General features: G+C 37.0%; 1 protein-coding gene across 8 annotated transcripts in view; it reads right to left on the minus strand.

Moving 5' to 3' along the window:
• LOC126334718 (transmembrane protein 94) overlaps window positions 1–18,130 on the minus strand; it is a 461,078-nt gene extending 442,948 nt beyond the window's left edge. For 5 of the 8 annotated variants that reach the window (XM_049997233.1, XM_049997234.1, XM_049997239.1 and 2 more), the window contains exons 1-2: window positions 17,884–18,028; window positions 847–996 (exon numbers count right to left, since the gene is read on the minus strand). In XM_049997233.1, the coding sequence (XP_049853190.1) occupies window positions 847–904 (58 nt within the window). In that variant the 5' untranslated portion in view covers window positions 905–996; window positions 17,884–18,028. The other 3 variants (XM_049997238.1, XM_049997237.1, XM_049997235.1) reach the window with 3 other exon arrangements.
• Between the last annotated feature and the right edge of the window lie 208 nt (window positions 18,131–18,338).

Here is an 18,338-nt window from a genome sequence, read left to right on the forward strand (position 1 = left end):
AGAAAGAGCACTAAACCGAGACTGCAGCACATACAAAAGACATTGTTCATACGCCACTGCCAACAAAGAAAGGTGTTCATATTGCTGAACATTTCCCCCACCACGCACAAAGGCTGGTGATGTCACACTAAATCATAGTCATTCATTATGCGAAACATCGCTTGTTAAGCAAGTCATTTTTTTTACGATTTGTTTTGCTCATTATTTAACTTGTGCATTATGGGAGGTGTTCGTTAAGTGATGTTCCACTATACTGACATATTGTATGTAACTCACCTTTTGATACTTCACTGTTCTTCGCTTTGAACCGTCTCATGCAGAGAACAAAAAATTTTGGTTTCATCTCTAAAAGAGTGTAAAAATAGTGCAGGTACTAGTTCAACTATCATCATCATCAAACAATCCTACGGCAACAATCAGGAGATCTGAAAGCTGAAAATGGTACTTAAAATGGTGGCTTTGAATAAGTCTTATTTCTTCTTGCTGTTTTCAATTTCCTGGGCTTGTATTTCTCTCTGCGTCAGTAACAAAAAGAATCAAAGGAAACCAATAGCTTTGGCTCACACAGCTCTCCATTTTCTCTTCCCTGTATTAAAGTTTTGGTCTTTATTTGTGATCGCCAAGGAATAGATTTGTGCTTGACTGTTCCATAACATATCGCTTAGTGTTTTAGTGAGATATTTAATTGCACAACCTATGCCCTGATAGAGAAATTAGAGTAAGCAATTAATGGAGCCATGTCATTCTTTTCAAAATCTGAATTGGTGACACTGAGCTCCCAAACCACAGGAGAAAAGTGTGAATGTCTTTATTGATATTAACTGTAAACATTACAACCATAAATACCTTCTGCAGGGAGCCGAAATGCATGCACTTCCCATAACTGCCTTGACATTTCTCTCATATAAACATGGAGGTTTATTTCTTACACAATTTCCAGTGTACATGATAATGGGCACCTAGACCCAGGAAAGTTATTCTAAGCATCCAGGGCATCTATAATAAAATATTTAAGAAATATATATTCATACAAGTTATTATATTTAAATAATGGCAATAAATCACAGAATATATTTCTCAAATCAATATTTATTATTTTTTGATTGTACTTATGAGCACATTACATGTAACTTTTTTGTTAATGATGGCAATGTTTTCTAAGACTATACAGAACATTTTCTACAGATAAAAATAAAGCTATTGTTCGTCACTTTTTGACAGTCTAAAATAAATATTCAGCAATAGTAAATGTAAATCACGATGTCCAGCAGAATGGCTGTTTCCGTGAAAGTACAAGGTTAAACTAAGAGGTCATTTCGAAAAGTAAAGATACAATGGCTCGCAGTCCTTAAATAGAAAATTTATTTAGAAAATGTCAGTTACATCTTATTAACTGAATTATTTGTTATTTTTCGACATAATCACCCCCGTTATCCAAACATTTGTTACATCGGTGCCCAGGCTTTTGTATCCTACAGTCATAGAAGGTTGCCACCTGTAGTCGGAATCACATTTCAACTTCGTCTTTGATCTCTTCATCGTTGTGGAATGATTTTTCCACCAAGATGTGACTTCAGGTAACGGAAGACATGGAAGTCGGTGGCCACAAGGTCCGGGCTGTATGGCAGATGGTCCAATAGGTCCCGTTTGAATTGTTTGGTTAGTGCTTTGGTTATGAGCGCTGTGTGAGGCCGAGCGTTGTCATGAAGCAAGCGGACTCCACTTGTCAGCATTCCCTTGGGTTTGTTTTGAATTGCCTTTCAAAGACGTTTCAAAGTATGGCAATATGCAACAGCATAAATTCCAACAGAAGAATGCCATGTCTGTCCCAAAAAACAGAAACCATGATTTTCTTCGCTGAAATCAACGTTTTGCATTTCTTGGCTTTTGGTGAATTCCAATGGTGCCATTGCATTGATTGTTGCTTGGATTCAGGTGTGTGGCGATAAACCCACGTCTCGTCACCTGTCACAATGTAATCAAGGAACTCATCACCTGCTTCAGCATAGCGTGTGAGGAAGTCGAGTGCAAAGCCCATCCTTTTCTTTTTCTGTTCTTCCGTTAACAGTTCTGGAACCCAGCGCACACACAATTTCCTGTACCCTAACTTGACAGTCACGTCATAAAGAGTTGTCATTGACACGTCCGGTGTGATCTGAAGCAATTCTTTCAATGTGAGACGTCTATTCGCACGAATAGCTTCCTCTGTTCTCCGAAGAAGGGCATCAGAGATCACAGATGGCCAACCTGTTCTTAGTTCGTCATGAACATCGGTCCTACCTTCAGAGGAATGACGACACCATTTCGTTACATTTTGTCGATTCATAATGTTCCCATAAACAGAAACAATTTCTTTGTGAATATCCGCTGGTCGCTGACCTTTTGCATGAAGAAAATGTATGATGGAGCACACTTCGCATTTGGCGGGATACTGAATCGGTGCAGCCATTTTCAACACAATCTACTCCAACCAGAAGCAACATTCAACTGCTGAACGACCGTGAGGAGAAAGGTAACGGTTCAAGGTTAACACCAGTGTTGCCAACTTGCTCGCCAAAACTCTTCTGTTTCTCTGGCGTACGGTGTATCTTTACTTTCCGAAACACCCTCGTATATTAGGTTCAAGTACCTGCATCATCTCCTAAATATCAATATTTACATGATACTTGTGTAGTACAAGGGACATTAGGTACTTGCTTTAGACTGAAATTTTGTACAGAAATTTCTTAAATATTTAATACTACAATATGTATTGCACGGCAATTGTGTGATGAAAGTAACATGGGACAATGGCAGTAACTACAAATAAATCATATACTTCATATCGAAATATGTGATACCCTATGGAAAATAATTCACTGCTAAATGTATAGCTACCTTATGCTACAGTACAAACAGTACAAAACCAAACAGTAGCTGCTTGTTGAATCCTGAAAATTCCATCATTCTGTCGTAAAAAATTAAGAAAAAAGTTCCTTAACAGCCCACTTGCTCACTAAGACTGATTACATAACCAGAATGAAAATATAACCAGTTAGCACCCAATTCAAACATAATTAGTCAAGTCAAATACAGCATGAAACTTAGATTCAATTGTACTATTGGATCACTCACTGACAAGTAGTCTGCCAGTTCCCACATTCTGATGAAATTTTGTATGAACATTTGCACACATTTCCAATAAACATTGATAAAGTTTCAATACTTCGGGAGATACAATCGTCTGTTTAATCCCCACTGTGCAGCTATCAATATTGCACCTGAGAATTTTTGGCAACTTTGAGACATAATATCTACAGAAATATTTTCTTAAAAGGGACAACACGAGGCATCTTGTACAATATTTTGCGCTCTCTTAAATGAAATAATAAAAAATCCTATTTCCTGAGCAATTTTTATTTGGATAATTTGAAGTAAAAATTGTGCAAAAAATAGATGCATGGAAAAAATTTGAAATTTCACTTTTTATAACTCTGAAAGTAAGTGCAGGATAAACCAGAAACTTGACACTATAAACTTACCAATACAAGGTCTTAAAATAAAAGGTTTCATTCTCCTACTTGTTTCCAATAGTATATAAACTGAGTGCAAATCTGACGATTTTTCTAAAAACACGAAAATAGGCATTTTGGGCCACTTTTACAAAAAAGAGCTGTCTGCAATGAAAATGGGTCTACCTTCTAGTGGTAATCAAATTAAGTCTGACATCTTTTATTATATTCTGCAATTCTTTTGTAGTATCTTGGGAAGGCAATATCATAAGTATTGATGACTAGCAAAACTTCAAAAAAAGGGGTGTCTTGTCATGATTGATCATGGCATTTTTATATCCGTTTTTCTGCTATAACTACGTAATCAAACTGGTTATAAAATTCACAATTTAACTGTGCATTACCAGTGGGGGTCACGGTAGAAAAACTTTGCTTAAAAGCTGCAGAAAACATCGTATAAATAGCCTTCATGTTCTATACCATTATCACATTCTGTAAATTTTGGTGAAGTTCATAGCAGTCTTCCTGACACTTTTTTGAATGGATTCATGTTACAGAGAAATTTTAGTATTTCTTTTTAATGTGTAAGTCTATTGGTGTGCAAGTTCAATTCCAGTTTAAGGTATAGTGTACTTTGTGTTAGCACAGTTTGCAGTTCATGTGGCACATTAGCGTGCTGATGAAAAATTGTATAACTGTGTCACTATGGTAGATGATGGCTTAACCACTGCTGGTTCCTTTTAAAGCGACAAGATTAGCATCGCCACTGCCATAGAGGCCACGTCCGATACCTGTGCAACAGCAGCCATGGGTGGATTTATTAACCATAGATTCCCAAGCCTGATAAGTGTTTCTTTACACAGCATCCCAACTGATGAAGCATAAGTTGGACAAGATGTCTTTTAGGATCATAAGCTTATGTTTGGTTCTAGCTACTTGAAATTTTTACGGGTTTCATTCAGTTGTTGTAGCATGTCATAAGGAAAACTGTGCTGCCGGCCACATGACATCAGAAAGATATCAGTGACAGGATTGTTTGGGAAAAAAATTTGGTAAGACAGAAACCAAAAAATTACACTTTTCAAATGTGATTATGTCAAATTAGTGAGGCCACAAAAAATGAGAAGAATATTCTTTTTACTGGATACCTTATTCAATTTCACTTTTTACAAAAGGAATTTTGCAGAGCTCAATGCTGTAGAAATGTAAATACGAAGAAAAAAAAAGACTGCTTATTTGCAGTTTTTCTGAGTAAAGCTTATTTCCTAGTCATTAGTATTTTTGATATTATCTTCCACAGAGAGTACTCAACATTTGTAAAAAACAATAAAAGTAGATTTGGGTGCTTTTGAAACAAGCCATTTTCAATGGGCCTGCAACTTGCTGTCATCTTTTAGGGTCTTAGATGCTTGCACTGCGAAACCAAATCTAGTTTTTGGGTGATTTAGAACAGGGTCTTCCTAATGAAAGGAGTTTGAAAGACTTTGCAGATCAACAAAGTAGGCCAAAAATAGCCAGTTTTTGTGTTTTTAGAAAAATTATCAACTTTGTCCTCCATTAGTAAACTATTGGAAACAAGTAGCACAATGAAATTTTATATTCTAAGCCCTCGTATTGGTAAGCTCATACATTTCATGTTTCATATTTATCTTGCAGTTACTTTTGGAGATATAAAAAGCTAAACTTTACATTTTTTCAAGTGTCTACTTTTTCATCGGCTTTGCCAGAAGTGATCCATATGCAAAATGCTAAGGAATTTAATTTTTTTTTAATTATTTCACTTAAGACAGTGCACAAGTTGTACAAGATGGCCTAATTTTGTTCCTTTCAAGAAAAAAAAAACTCACAGGTGCATTGTTAATAGTTGGACTGTGGGGTCAAACAAATGTCTACATCTGTCAAGTATCAAGACGGAAGAAAAACTTTATCAATGTTTTTTGGGAATGTATGCAAATGTTCACACAAAATTTCAGCAAAATCAGTGATGATCATGAGGAAATTTTTCCAAAATTAGACCACTTGACATGGAATGGCCCTACTTGCAATGTAACAGTAAGTGTCCTGCACAGCTCTATGTGCCACAGCAAAAACTATAAAGCCAAAAACAGATCAGTCGTCGTAGAAGAAGAGCTCCTTAGAATGCAGCATAGAAAGCAGAAAGACAGAAAACTAGTGCAACAGAAGCCTTTGCAAAGGAAAAGTGCTCAATCTCCAAAAAATGCTTTCTAAAGCACTGTGGTACTGGTACTCAGAAAATACCCTGTTTCACTTTCATTCCACCTACTAGGGTGCCAACAACATTACAAGAAGAGAGGTGAGACAATTACAGATCACACTCAGTTCGGAATGACTTTCAGTAAGGTTAGCAGCTGAGCTGACTAGGACTATAAAAAGATACCACAAACTTAATAGCTGTTGCAACATTAAGTTACATACATTAAGGAAGCCATGCTTACTGAAAAACGGGAAGTTAACAATCCAGGGCTAGCAAAAGGAATTCTGTAGGACAGTGGTGAGAGAACCAAGCCAGTATGATTGCTTGTACGGTATGTTATTAGTCATTTAGGTGTTTATCAGGTTGATCTATATATCCCCTTTCTGGTATTCCCTCTTACCATAATTGTATTGCATTTGAGACTTATTTACTTGCTTATCAAGTGCCCAATGCCACAACTGTGTTGTGGGCAGTTACCTTTTTACTACCTCCACTGACTGCATTCCGCAAAGGTTTTTCCAAAGAGACTATTTTCACTTGATTATGAAATGTGAAAAGACAAACCCTATTTATGAAAATAATTATATCCTCACAAAAGACCTGCTGCTCTGACTGCAACAGCAGCATCATTCCTCGTAGTTGGCAAAGAGGCACATATCTTTAAGTGCTACCTTTAAAGTCCGCGTGTCTTCAGTGTTGCTAAAAGAAACCTCTCCCTTTTACCGTCCCAAACTCTGCACAACGTCTCCTACAAATACCTCTGGTCTAGTTCAGTAAGAAGTCTTGGAACTGAGCTTTGTAGCATGGATGGCTCTGCTGCAATGACTGTTCCCTATGGACCAAAGTAATCGACTTTAAATCTTTGTGAAGATTGACTGTCTTTCAAGCACTGATTCCATCAACCAAGCCATTTCTCATCAAGGAAAAAAAATATATTGTGAAGCAGTGGTGAGTCTCCCCAGTTCCTTGAACAGTCCTCTGCAGTGCGTTCTTCAGCATTTACATGGATAGTTATTTATATTAAACAATTTTGGGGCAAAAAAAAAACATGCACCTATGTATGACAATGTCCATACTGTCAATAAAGATTTCTTTAGGTACTTTAGTAACTCTCTCGTATGTTCTTCCCAACTGAATTTATTATCAAGCTATAATCGCAACAATTTAACACTGTCAACCTCTTCTAGCTGTTTATTCTCAAAAATTGATTATTTTTGTTGTTGCCTTCTACCTTTTTGTCATTTTATCTTAGATATATGCTTTGAAGAAACCTCTTACAAGTTCTGAACTGAGTATTCACTGCATTATCAGAGTTTAATGACTAAAAATTGGCTATTAACCACTCATTAATGCCCATGAAAATTGCATTCACTACTCTTTCTATAACACAGATAAACAAATTTTATTTCTGGTAACATAACATGTGAAGGGTCATTAACATTCAGAAGAAAAAGAAAAGGACTTCCAAAACTTTGTGGGACAGCAGATGTAATCAGTTGTCAGTTGAATAGTGGCTAATGTTTTAATACAGGACTCTTTACTGTTGAATTGTTTGTTTCCTTCAAAGAGATATGATTTGAACCATTTTGGGACATTCCCTGTTACACTATTGTCAGGATTTGATGAACAAAATATTTTTTATGCAGTGAGTATAGAGCTCTCTTCCCATAATACGTATTCTTAGCTTCTAGACTAAATGTTGTGTCATTTATGCCTTTGTAAATTGCCGGAGACACATTAAATATAATAAAACATATATTCCTAAATAGTGTCTCTCCATCATTATTTTACTGTGCAAACATAAAATCCAACAGGTTATGGGCCTAGGAAGATTCAACTGAATAAGTTTGACCAGTGGAAGGTGGAAAACTTAATATTGTTTATGAACAGTTCATAATCTACAGTAATTGAATTCTAACTGCACAAATGTCTTCTGCCCATATATCACAGATTGATAAGCGCGCGCACTGAGAAAATTATGCACCTAGAAAGTTAGCAGTAGATGCTTATCTACAGTTGGACTACCTTGGGGACATCACTGATGGAACGTTAACGTTCACAGATTCAGATACTCAGAAGAATGACTGTACAGCAAAATTCAAATTAATTCTTCTAGTTGATCCTGTAAATTATGTTCACATAAGAAAGGCCAGTGCAGCAAAGGAAGTATGGGACACTCTTTTGAAGACAAGAGGTTTAACTGGGAAAGTGGTTTTGCTAAGAGGGCTTATCAAAAGATTTGATGAATGTAAAACTGTTGATGAATGTGTAAACAATATCATCTCCACTTCAAATTGTATAAGAAATATCAGATTCAACATTGCTTAAGAATGGATTGGTACCTCATTACTAATGGGACTACCTGATAATTACTCCCCATTGATAATGGGCTTAGAAGTTCAGGGATATCAATTGCAGGTGGCAGTGTGAAAGTCAAGATAGCACCACAATGCTAAGAATGTACACAAATACCCTATCCATGACGAAGAAATGGCTTTGTATTAGAATAAACATGTTCGATGTTATAAATGCCAAAGAAGGGGCACTCTGCATCGCACTGCACGGAAAAACAAGTGCACAAGGAAAAAGTCAAATTCCAAAGCAATAAAGATAACACTGCATATCATTCTTATGGTAAAAGTGGAAGTAAGCATACATATTGTTTCCTGGAATCTGGGGCATATGTGCATATCAGTAATCAGTTTTATAAGATGTTCTTTCTAAAACACACATTGGTGTTTCAACAGCTACAATGTGAACTGACAGGAAAGATAGCTACTAATTTGCTTTCAGAGAGTGAAACAGTGATTAAGGCCAACAAGGTAATTTTTTATTTAAATGCTGCAGAAATAACTGATCAGAGCAACACTGTGATGGCCACAGATAGGAAAAGGGGTATCTATAAGTTAGATGCTCTTCAGGTGTGAAATAGTTATAGAGTACATTCTGCAAAAAGTTTTTTATGGTGAAAGCAAGCCAGATTACTGTTGAAAAATTAGATCTACTGAACTTTTACAGTTGACACACACACACACACACACACACACACACACACACACACACACCTTTGCGGGCAAATGAAAAAAGAATCTATAGGAGGTAGCTATCATTTCCTCACCTTGAGTAACGATTTTTTAAGATAAACAAACATTTATTTCCTGACAACCAAGGACAAAGTGGGCAAAATATTTTACATTTTTCACGTCATGGTTGACAGACAGACTGGTAAGAAAGTAAAAGTTCTCATATCAGACAATGGTAGTGAATATGTTAATAAACAGTTTACACAACGACTCAGAGAATTTGGAATCAGAAATCAAACTACAATTCACTATAGTTCTGATTGAAACAGAGTAGCAAAATGTGCTAACAGAAAAATTGTAGAAAAAGCAAGGAGCATGTTAAAGGATGCAGGGTTACCAACAAGTTATTGGGCAGAAGCAGCATCATCTGCAGTGTATCTAAATAACAGATTGCCTACTAAAGTAGTACCAAATAAGACTACATGCAAAGTTTCTCTGAAAAGAAACCTGATCTAAATCATCTAAGAATTTATGGATGTAAGGCCATGGCACAACTTAGCACAAACTGGGACTCTAAACATGAAAACTACATTTTACTGGACACAGCGAAGATTCCAAAGGTTACAGATTTACAAAAAATAGTAATAACTAGCAGAGATAAAATATTTTTAGAATCTGGTGAAAATGAAACAAGTCGTGAAAAAGTATGTGTAGATCTTAATCTTGAAGATTATGTCCAAGAACATGCAAAGACAACAGTAAATTTAGAAAGGAATGACCTGAAGAAGTTGTTCAGGAGCAATGAGGTATTATTCAAGATGAAATGGATAATGAAATACAGGAAACTCCTGCAGCAGAGGACATAAATTCATTGCATTCATCACATACAATACAACCCAAACTGTGTCTAGATAACCAGATGTATACGGCTACTCAAACATTCAACAATGAATCTGTACCCAGCCCAATTGCAGATAATTGGAAGAAAGCTAAAAGTAAGATGGGTCTTCAGTATCAAAAACCTTTGAAGATTGAATACCAAAATTTAAAAATCATTTGACAGTTAAAGGCTGCTTTCAAATAGAGGGCAATGTCTAACACAGAACAGGCCCCTTGCTGGTACCTCGTTTGTTCCCAAATGCTAGCAGCGGTCGATCGTAGGTTCAACTGACTGCCCCAGGAAGTCACGCCACCTGTTCTTCAGTGATAGAAGATCCTACCAGAACTATCTAACAGATACTGGCTATGATTCAAGCATCTTACCAGAAACTTCGTGCAGTACTGCAAACTGCCACCAGCATTCTGTTTATCCACCACAAATAACTTGTCCATACCAACGTATGCAGTGGCATGAATCACTGTTGTGGAGGCAATAATAGGAGCTGATCTCTTCGCCATTACCACTTCTTAACGGATACAGCCAATGTTCACCTGGTTGGCAGCATTACAGGACTGACAGCTGCAGGGTTTCATGGCAGTGCAAATGCGCACAGTGCTAAAATGATACAGGCGTGTGATGCAGAGCATACGCCTCACTGCTAAGACAATTCCCAGCTTTGACTAGATCTCCAGGCACACCTACGCAAGTGCAACACAATACGGTGGATCGTACAGAAACCACAGATGATCCCCCATTATCTAGGAGACCTAGGCAAAACAAAGTCAAATGCAAGTTTGAGCAGTGGTAGTACCATAGTGCAGTGGACTGAGGAGACAAGCTCCGCCTTCGAGGCTGGGAAGCAAAATAAGACAAACACAGCACTCCTCATGCACCCAAGTTCGATGCAACCTTTGTGTTGGCGGTGGACACAAACCAAATAGCTATCAGTGCATCACTGCAGCAACTGTTGGACGGTTCGTGGCAACTGCTTGTGTATTTTTCCTGTAAATGTCACTGTGACAACGGAAGTGGAGTGTTTATTGCATAAACTCCTGGCCACACATACATGGAAGGTAACACATAATTATGTGCATTATGACTTACACAGCCACTTGCACATAACACTCCTGACTGATGACAGCGTTAAGCCACCATTGCAACCACCTTACATTGGCCCATACCATGTCTTATATGAAGAGGTATGAATACAAAGGATGCAGTAAATGGCAAGCCCACAACTGCTTCACTCAGCCACATTGAGCTTGCATGCATTTTTTACAAATGGATACCATCAACAACAGCATCAAGGCTTCAACACCTTCCATCACCAGTGCCACCAAGTGTAGATGCAGCAACAGGCCGACGTGGAGCAACGACAAGTATGATCAGTTCTGGCCGCCACGTGCACTTTCCTGCCTGTTTCTGAGATGACGCTCTGCGTCTACTGAGGGGGCTGATGTAGCATTTGCTACACATGTCTGCCGCGCAGACAGTGACAAGACGCCTCAGACCATTTGGCGAAAGTCTTTTGCATTTAGCTCGCACTTCCAAGGGAAAATATTGCCTTTGCTACTAACATTGCGAGCAAGTTTTGCAAGACTCTCTATTTAAACATTGGGTTGCAATGGGCTCCCAAAGGGTGCGCGATTTTTATTACAAAATTAAACAAAAATAAAATAAATTTTCATTGTATCAGTCTGTTAACTCGTACAAGTGTTAGTCCACAGTAATGACCTACTCACAGCACTAAATAGCATAGTTGCAACAGATTCCAGCCCACAGCTTATTCAACTGCTAATTATCTTATAGACAACTGCCTCATTGTGGAATATACTGCTAGCTTGGAACCTGGGTCATTTTCTTGCATGGATCATAATTTTTTTCTCACCTATGTCACTGTTTCTTTTAAACTATGAATGCTCACTTAAACATGTGACAGTATAACTTACCATTGGGTAAGCTGCAGTGATTTTACTGATTTGCAATCTTGAAACAATGGAATGGTACACGACAGTTATTTGTGGCTGGCGCACTTTATACATGGGTGCACCCACTCTAAGGTTAAAAGAATATTTAGATGTTTAAAAGGAACTCTTGATTACAAATTAAGATTCTGTAAGACAGAAAACAGGAATTTTATAGTGATGCAGACTGGAGAAATAGAATGTGTAACAGACATTCCATTATAGGTAGCGGTTTCAAACTGATGGAAGGATCAATATCCTTGTCTTGAATGAAACAAAGAACAGTGGCTTTGAGTATCGTCAAGGCTGAATACAGGGTGTTTTCTTTCACTCCAAAAGGTGAAATTGAGCAGCACCCAATTGTCGAGCTAACTGGATGATTTTGTGACAACATGAGAGTTATCAAGTTAGCTCAGAACCAAACAACAACTGTGTGATCCACGCACACTAATATTAGGCAACGTTTTATTCTGTACCATTTGAAACAGCTGGATATTACTATAAACTATTTGTGTACGTAAAGGAAATGCTTTCTGATTAACTGACCGAGCCTCTCAGTAAAGACAAACTCCAGAAATTGGTAAAATTGTAGGATTTAACAACAAAGTTCTAAGCACAGTGTTTAGGGAAGGTGTAGTGTTCAAGATTATTGTGAGCATATAAACATATTTGTACAAGGGCAGGTGCTGGGATTTGGTGAAAAAAAAATTATTTGTTGGTAGCGAGTTAATGTATATAGACCTCTCTGCCTATTATATATATTCTTAGGTATCCAGACTACTTTTTCTGTGTTATATGCCTTGTGCAAACATGCCTTCGCAAACTGCCTTCCAAACAGTGTTTCTCTATTAGTATTATTTTATTGTGCAAATATATAATCCAACTACCATAATACCCTAACTTATTTAAAAGGATAATATGATTCAGAGATATCTTTGACAGATCACAAAATATACCAGCAGCCTACAAGTTTAAACATTATATTATTTGTTATCAGATGGTTAAGAATCCGCTCGTAATTTTATTTTCTCTACAATTACTGAGATGCCAAAAGATTACTTGGCCAGAAGTATGATGGTATTTTTAAATCTCATTTCTTATATAAGGCATAACTTCAGAATATTTTAGCCAATCGGGAAATCTTTCAATTGTACACAACTGGCTAAATGAGTAACTCAACATGTTACTAAATGCAGAAAAACAGTATGTAATTAACTTTGTTGATATTTTATTGAATAACAGGTCTTTTTTTTATTTTTTAAGATTTTATGATGCAAATTTTTTCTACTTATTTAGTGAGAGTAATGTTAATGACGTTATTAGTAATGGGTGGTCAGAGAAATTTCAGGGCAGCATATACTGAGTCAGACAGCCTCATACTTTCAAAAAGTTATGAAATGCCTGTTTTGCAGCACTGAATACATCTGCTACAATCGTATCACTTGCTCTTAAACCTATGCTCAATGTCACAACTCTGGTTCTAACAGTCTCTTGTATCACTTAATACCGTAGGGCCTATTGTCCCCCACATCTGCCTGCCTATGGTGCTCGTGAATCCCGCTCTCTGTGATGTCAGCTTTCACCCAGCCTTATTATGCAATTTGCCTTCATCTCTCTTGCAATTTAGCTTCACTCCAAGGCAAATGCATTAGCTTAGGCCACATCAGGCTGGCTCTCTTGTGAGTTGGTCTGCCTCACAGAAGATGCCTTAGTAAATCTGCCTCAGTCTCTCACTTATTCCACATTCACCCTGAAACATCACTGTCCATTTTGAATATATTCTAACTCCTGCCAACCATCCCAACTACCTATGAGATTGGCACAATGTACAATCCATCCTCACTGGAAGATCAGATTGTAAACTAAAAATACGATAAATTTAGACAATATTTTCATCGTATTTATGACTTCCTATCATCCCAGACGTGCTGCTTACATCTGACTCAGCATCCTGTACATTATAGTTGCCCTCACATTGGAAAATAACATGAACTCCATTAAAACCTGCAAAATAATGTCACATAGCAGTAAAGGTAGCTCACCCTGTTTCAATACGATAACATTTCTATATACAAAAATGAGAGACTAAAGTTCTTTAATTTGTAAAGGAATTCAGACACACGGAAGTAAATTTCTTTATACCAATTTGTAGATGAAATATTTGTGACTTGGCGACATAGAAAAGACATGATTTCTACAATATGCTAACCCAAAACATGCACTGCTGTCATGGAAGGGACAGTTCTAAAGTGAATAGCCACAAGAAAAACCAGTGAAAGCTAAACAGTGATGAGAATTATCACTCGCAGAGTATTGCAACTGTGGTTATAGTATCCTTGCAATTAGTGGTGCTTCACACTGAAAATGTGTGCAACTGAACAGATGCTTTTAGTTTGCTTGGTGCAGCGGAGTAGTGGTGGTGGTGGTGGGGGATTGGGATGCTCATGTAGCAATCAAGATGCTTTCAACTGCAGAAAAAGAAGGAATATGCTGATACACTTGGGAGGAGGACGACATTTCCAATTTCAGTTATACAAATATGGAACATTTTAACTTGAGTAGGAAAACGCTTTCCACAGTAGGCTGTACAGTTATCCTTTATTTGCTGTGCAACTGGCAAATTTCAACACTAAGCCATTTTCAAGCACTTATACATACGCAGTATGAAATACGTCATATATGTTTTTGAATACAATCAAAACACATTCCATTTGCAAAGCCATATGCAGAAGCATATAACCACGTCAGCTCAGCTATGAACAAAAGAAGTTCCACATGCAGATAGTCTGTACGCGGAAGTCTTGTAATTCACACATCAGATGACTTGGTTATATGCTTCTAGGAAACAATGTTTTCATTCTTATACTGTAATGTAGATGAACTATCTCAGATATGAAAGGTGTTTTGATTTATGCCAAAACACATATGGCATACTGCGTAATGCTTGTGTGTAACTATAAGTGCTTGAAAATGACTTGGTGCCAAAACTGGCCAGTCGCACAATGAATACAGGAGAATTGCACAGCCTACTGTGGACAATAGTTTCTTTCACAAAATTCTTTGAGACAATGGATTCGGGTATGAACAATATATTCAAGGCATTTAAAATTATCTTTGCCCACATTTGTAACACAAATGAACAGAGCGAGTTTACTCCCACATCAATCCTCTTCCAGAAACATTTAACATTCAGGCCACAGCTTTCCTCCTCTGGTACCACCCACGCTCTACTCAAACAAAAGTGTGAACATATGAACTGTAAACCACACAATAATATGAGTCAGCCATCTGTGACATGAGGCATAGGCAATGTGATCATGCTAAATATAAAAAACCATTACTTATTCTATGACAATAAAGATTAAAACAATCCTACAGAAGAATGCCTATTCTACGAAATATTGTAGCTTATGAACTTAATGCGTAATCCCTTACTAATCATTGCTAATACTAGTTGATAAAAGCACTGCAGCGAAACTGGACAAATTGCAGCTGCCATTACAGTCAATCAAAATTACTCTGGAGAAAAACCATCAGCTAGGTGTTGTAATGGGACACCCTTTTCTAACATATCTTTTTTTATGGAAGTAGCTGATACCAGAATTAATCCTGAATCTGGTATAGGTGAACATTGCGGCATTTCGCTAAAAGAATTTCATATGATTTTATGTATGATGTATTATATTTCAGGCTAAAATGTATGAAAAGCAATTAATTTGTTGCATCAATATGTACTAATGGTTGAAATTACTCTTCTTTTAGAAAGATCTGAAATTATAAAATTTCTGGCATACTTAAAATTCACATTATTAATTACACAATCGAATGCAAATTATAATCTTTATTTCAAGACTCATTAATTAATAACAATATAACCTGGTGAGAATTCTTCTTTCATTAAGAAAATTTGTAAACTCTTGTTTTGTACACACTTTGGAATATTGTGAGTAACGTGGAAAGTAGGCAGTAGTGTGCATGACTCTGATAACATCTGTAGATTTTAATTTTGTTTACAACAAAATGTAACTGATAGTTTTATGAAGAAGGAGATTGTGAAATCAGTGTGATATGGAAGAATAGGATTAAATAAATCATAGCAACCGACAGTACTTCTGGAACCCAGTAGGTCAAGATTTCAGCCTCAAGAATGTACCCCAAGACACAAGCATTCGAGCCAACAACATGAGAAAATAAAGATAAGTAAAAAGATTTTTTGTAATATTACACCTCACGAAGCTTTCAAAACTTGTGCAGAAACAGAATGTTATTGGTGATGTTTTGGAGAGTAAGATTACTATAGTATATCGAAAGGTATCAAATCAAAACCTGTCTTTAAAAACCATCACTTATTTAAAAAAATACAGCAAACCAAAATCATCTCTTTAAATACAATTGTATAATTACAGAGTAAAATAATAGCGTACATGAAATGTATCAGGCATGGCGATGAGCAATACAGGCACGTAACGTCACCTCAGTAGTGCCACTAAAAATTGTGCACTCATGACAGTACACAAATTGTTTTATAAAATCTTATACCAAGTGGAAGATATCCCATTAACAAGAGTAAAACAAAACAGGAAGAAAGAGTGATAGTTCACTCACACTTACTCCACCTGCAGGGAATAAACAACAAACCAGAAAATTGCCAAGTAATCAGACCACACATATGTGTGCTTAAGTTGGCTACTACACAGTGTGTCCAAAAAAAATATGCAAGCTTTAGCACACTTTATGACTACTTTAAACTCTATATACAGTGTGTATCAAGAACATAAGATTACGTATGTCAATGTAGGACTACCAGTACAAAATTATGATAGATCTGAAAATGAATGGCATTTACTCTAGAAGTTCGTTTAGTCTAGAAGTGAGAAGTGAAAGACAAACTGAATACATAAAGCAGAAAGCAATGACACAATCCTACATGCAATAGTACAGCATACATGCAATGATTCTTCAAATGAACTGAAAACATTGCAAACAGAAGAATAATATAGATTTATAAATGTAAAGAAATGACAAGTGGTTTTGGTACTATACAATACAAAAGACCATCATGCGCTCATTCAATACAAGCTCACCCCTACAAGAAAGTAACTTATTTCACAGAGTATACAGCCACGTAAGCACTGATAGCAATATATAGGATCTAAAAAAACTATGCATGAAAACTTTTAGTGTGTTTGGAGGAGATAAAATGAAACCTTTTAATGTGAAAAAAATAAAGTGCCTCCTTTCCTCACTAGGAATGTTCATATTGCGATGTTATGAATATTGCCAGAGACTGTCCGATTGGCTTAAGCTGGAGTCATTAGGGCCTATTTGTGAAACAAGTGATTGCATGGGGGGAAGGGGGGGGGGGGGTTATTATTAACATGCGGGTGGAAGTTGTACATTAAGCTCACAACACACCCAGCAACATCTGCACAACAATAATCATCATATGACAGCTGAGCACCATCTCTGAACAAAAATAGTATCAAAAACTACATTCGACTCATTATGGAGAAGCCGTGTACGTGAAAGGTTATCACTTGTACACACTCAAATATTTTGCATACATGGCTTTTTCCATATTCAATGAAGAAGGAAGCATAGTCGGAAGTTCCATCAACATCTCATGGACAGAACACACCCAATATCTATCTACCCTTCCTGCATAATTATGGTGTACCAGAGCATCAAACACAAGAAACAGTACTATGAAGTAATCATTTAATACTGTACATCTTTAGAACAAGTTACTGTGAATAGGTATACTATTCGGAAAGCAGTAATGCAGTAGCGCTTCATCGTATTAACACGTTGACACAGGGAAAACTATAACAAAGGTATCTAACAACAAAGTTACACTCCCATTAACCATACATAATTACCTAAGGAACCACAACCACTAAAACTGGGCAAACGCTAGTCATCATAACTACTGTGCTGCAATTAAAAACACCTGCATACTAATTAAGAAGCCATTACACGATACAGAATACGAAAAACACAAAATAACTGTTTCACAAACACCGAGAAATCAAATGCTTAAACATACAAGAAAAACTTAGTGCTGTGGATCCCCTTGCACGCGCAGACTTGGAACACTTATAGACACTGACAGATAACTCAACATAGTCTGTGATGATTTTAGTGTTACATAAAGCTGAAAGACAGAAGCACTTGGCTGTTATAGGGCTATATTTTGCTTTAGTGTGAAAACACGGCTACGTGCAAAAATGTTATCGAATAAGATGCAGAAACTTGCACAAATTATCGCTACCATCACCACAACACAGTCACACATTAGGAAGTCACGCACTTTCATTTCTTCTGTTACTGTATTACATTTCCGCTCTGGCAGCTACGACACCGCCCATTGTTAGTAAGCGATTGTTGTCACTATCAACTTATCTAAGCACCTGCAAAAATTTAACATAACACGCTCACTATGCTATCAAAGACATTCTACCTAGTACCTCCGATGCCATTTTGGCGCCAACAATAAAGCCGGGTTCACACATGCAACAGAAGTGTTGTCGCAACTAGTAGCATATTGCAGTTACATGTGAGAACCCCCAGCTGTGTGGCGCAACATACGAGACGCAACTAGTGTAATGCCACAATTTTTTTTAACTTATTGGCTTTTGCCCATATAGCCAACTTAAAGGCTAGTTTGCACGACGACACTGGGTTGCACCACTCGTAGCGTGGAATTAGTTGCACGCAAATGGATTCATATTTGACTGTAGATTCAGATTCAGATTCTTTATTGGT

The sequence above is a fragment of the Schistocerca gregaria genome, chromosome 2, assembly GCF_023897955.1.
Source record: "Schistocerca gregaria isolate iqSchGreg1 chromosome 2, iqSchGreg1.2, whole genome shotgun sequence".
NCBI classification, from domain to species: Eukaryota; Metazoa; Arthropoda; class Insecta; order Orthoptera; family Acrididae; genus Schistocerca; species Schistocerca gregaria.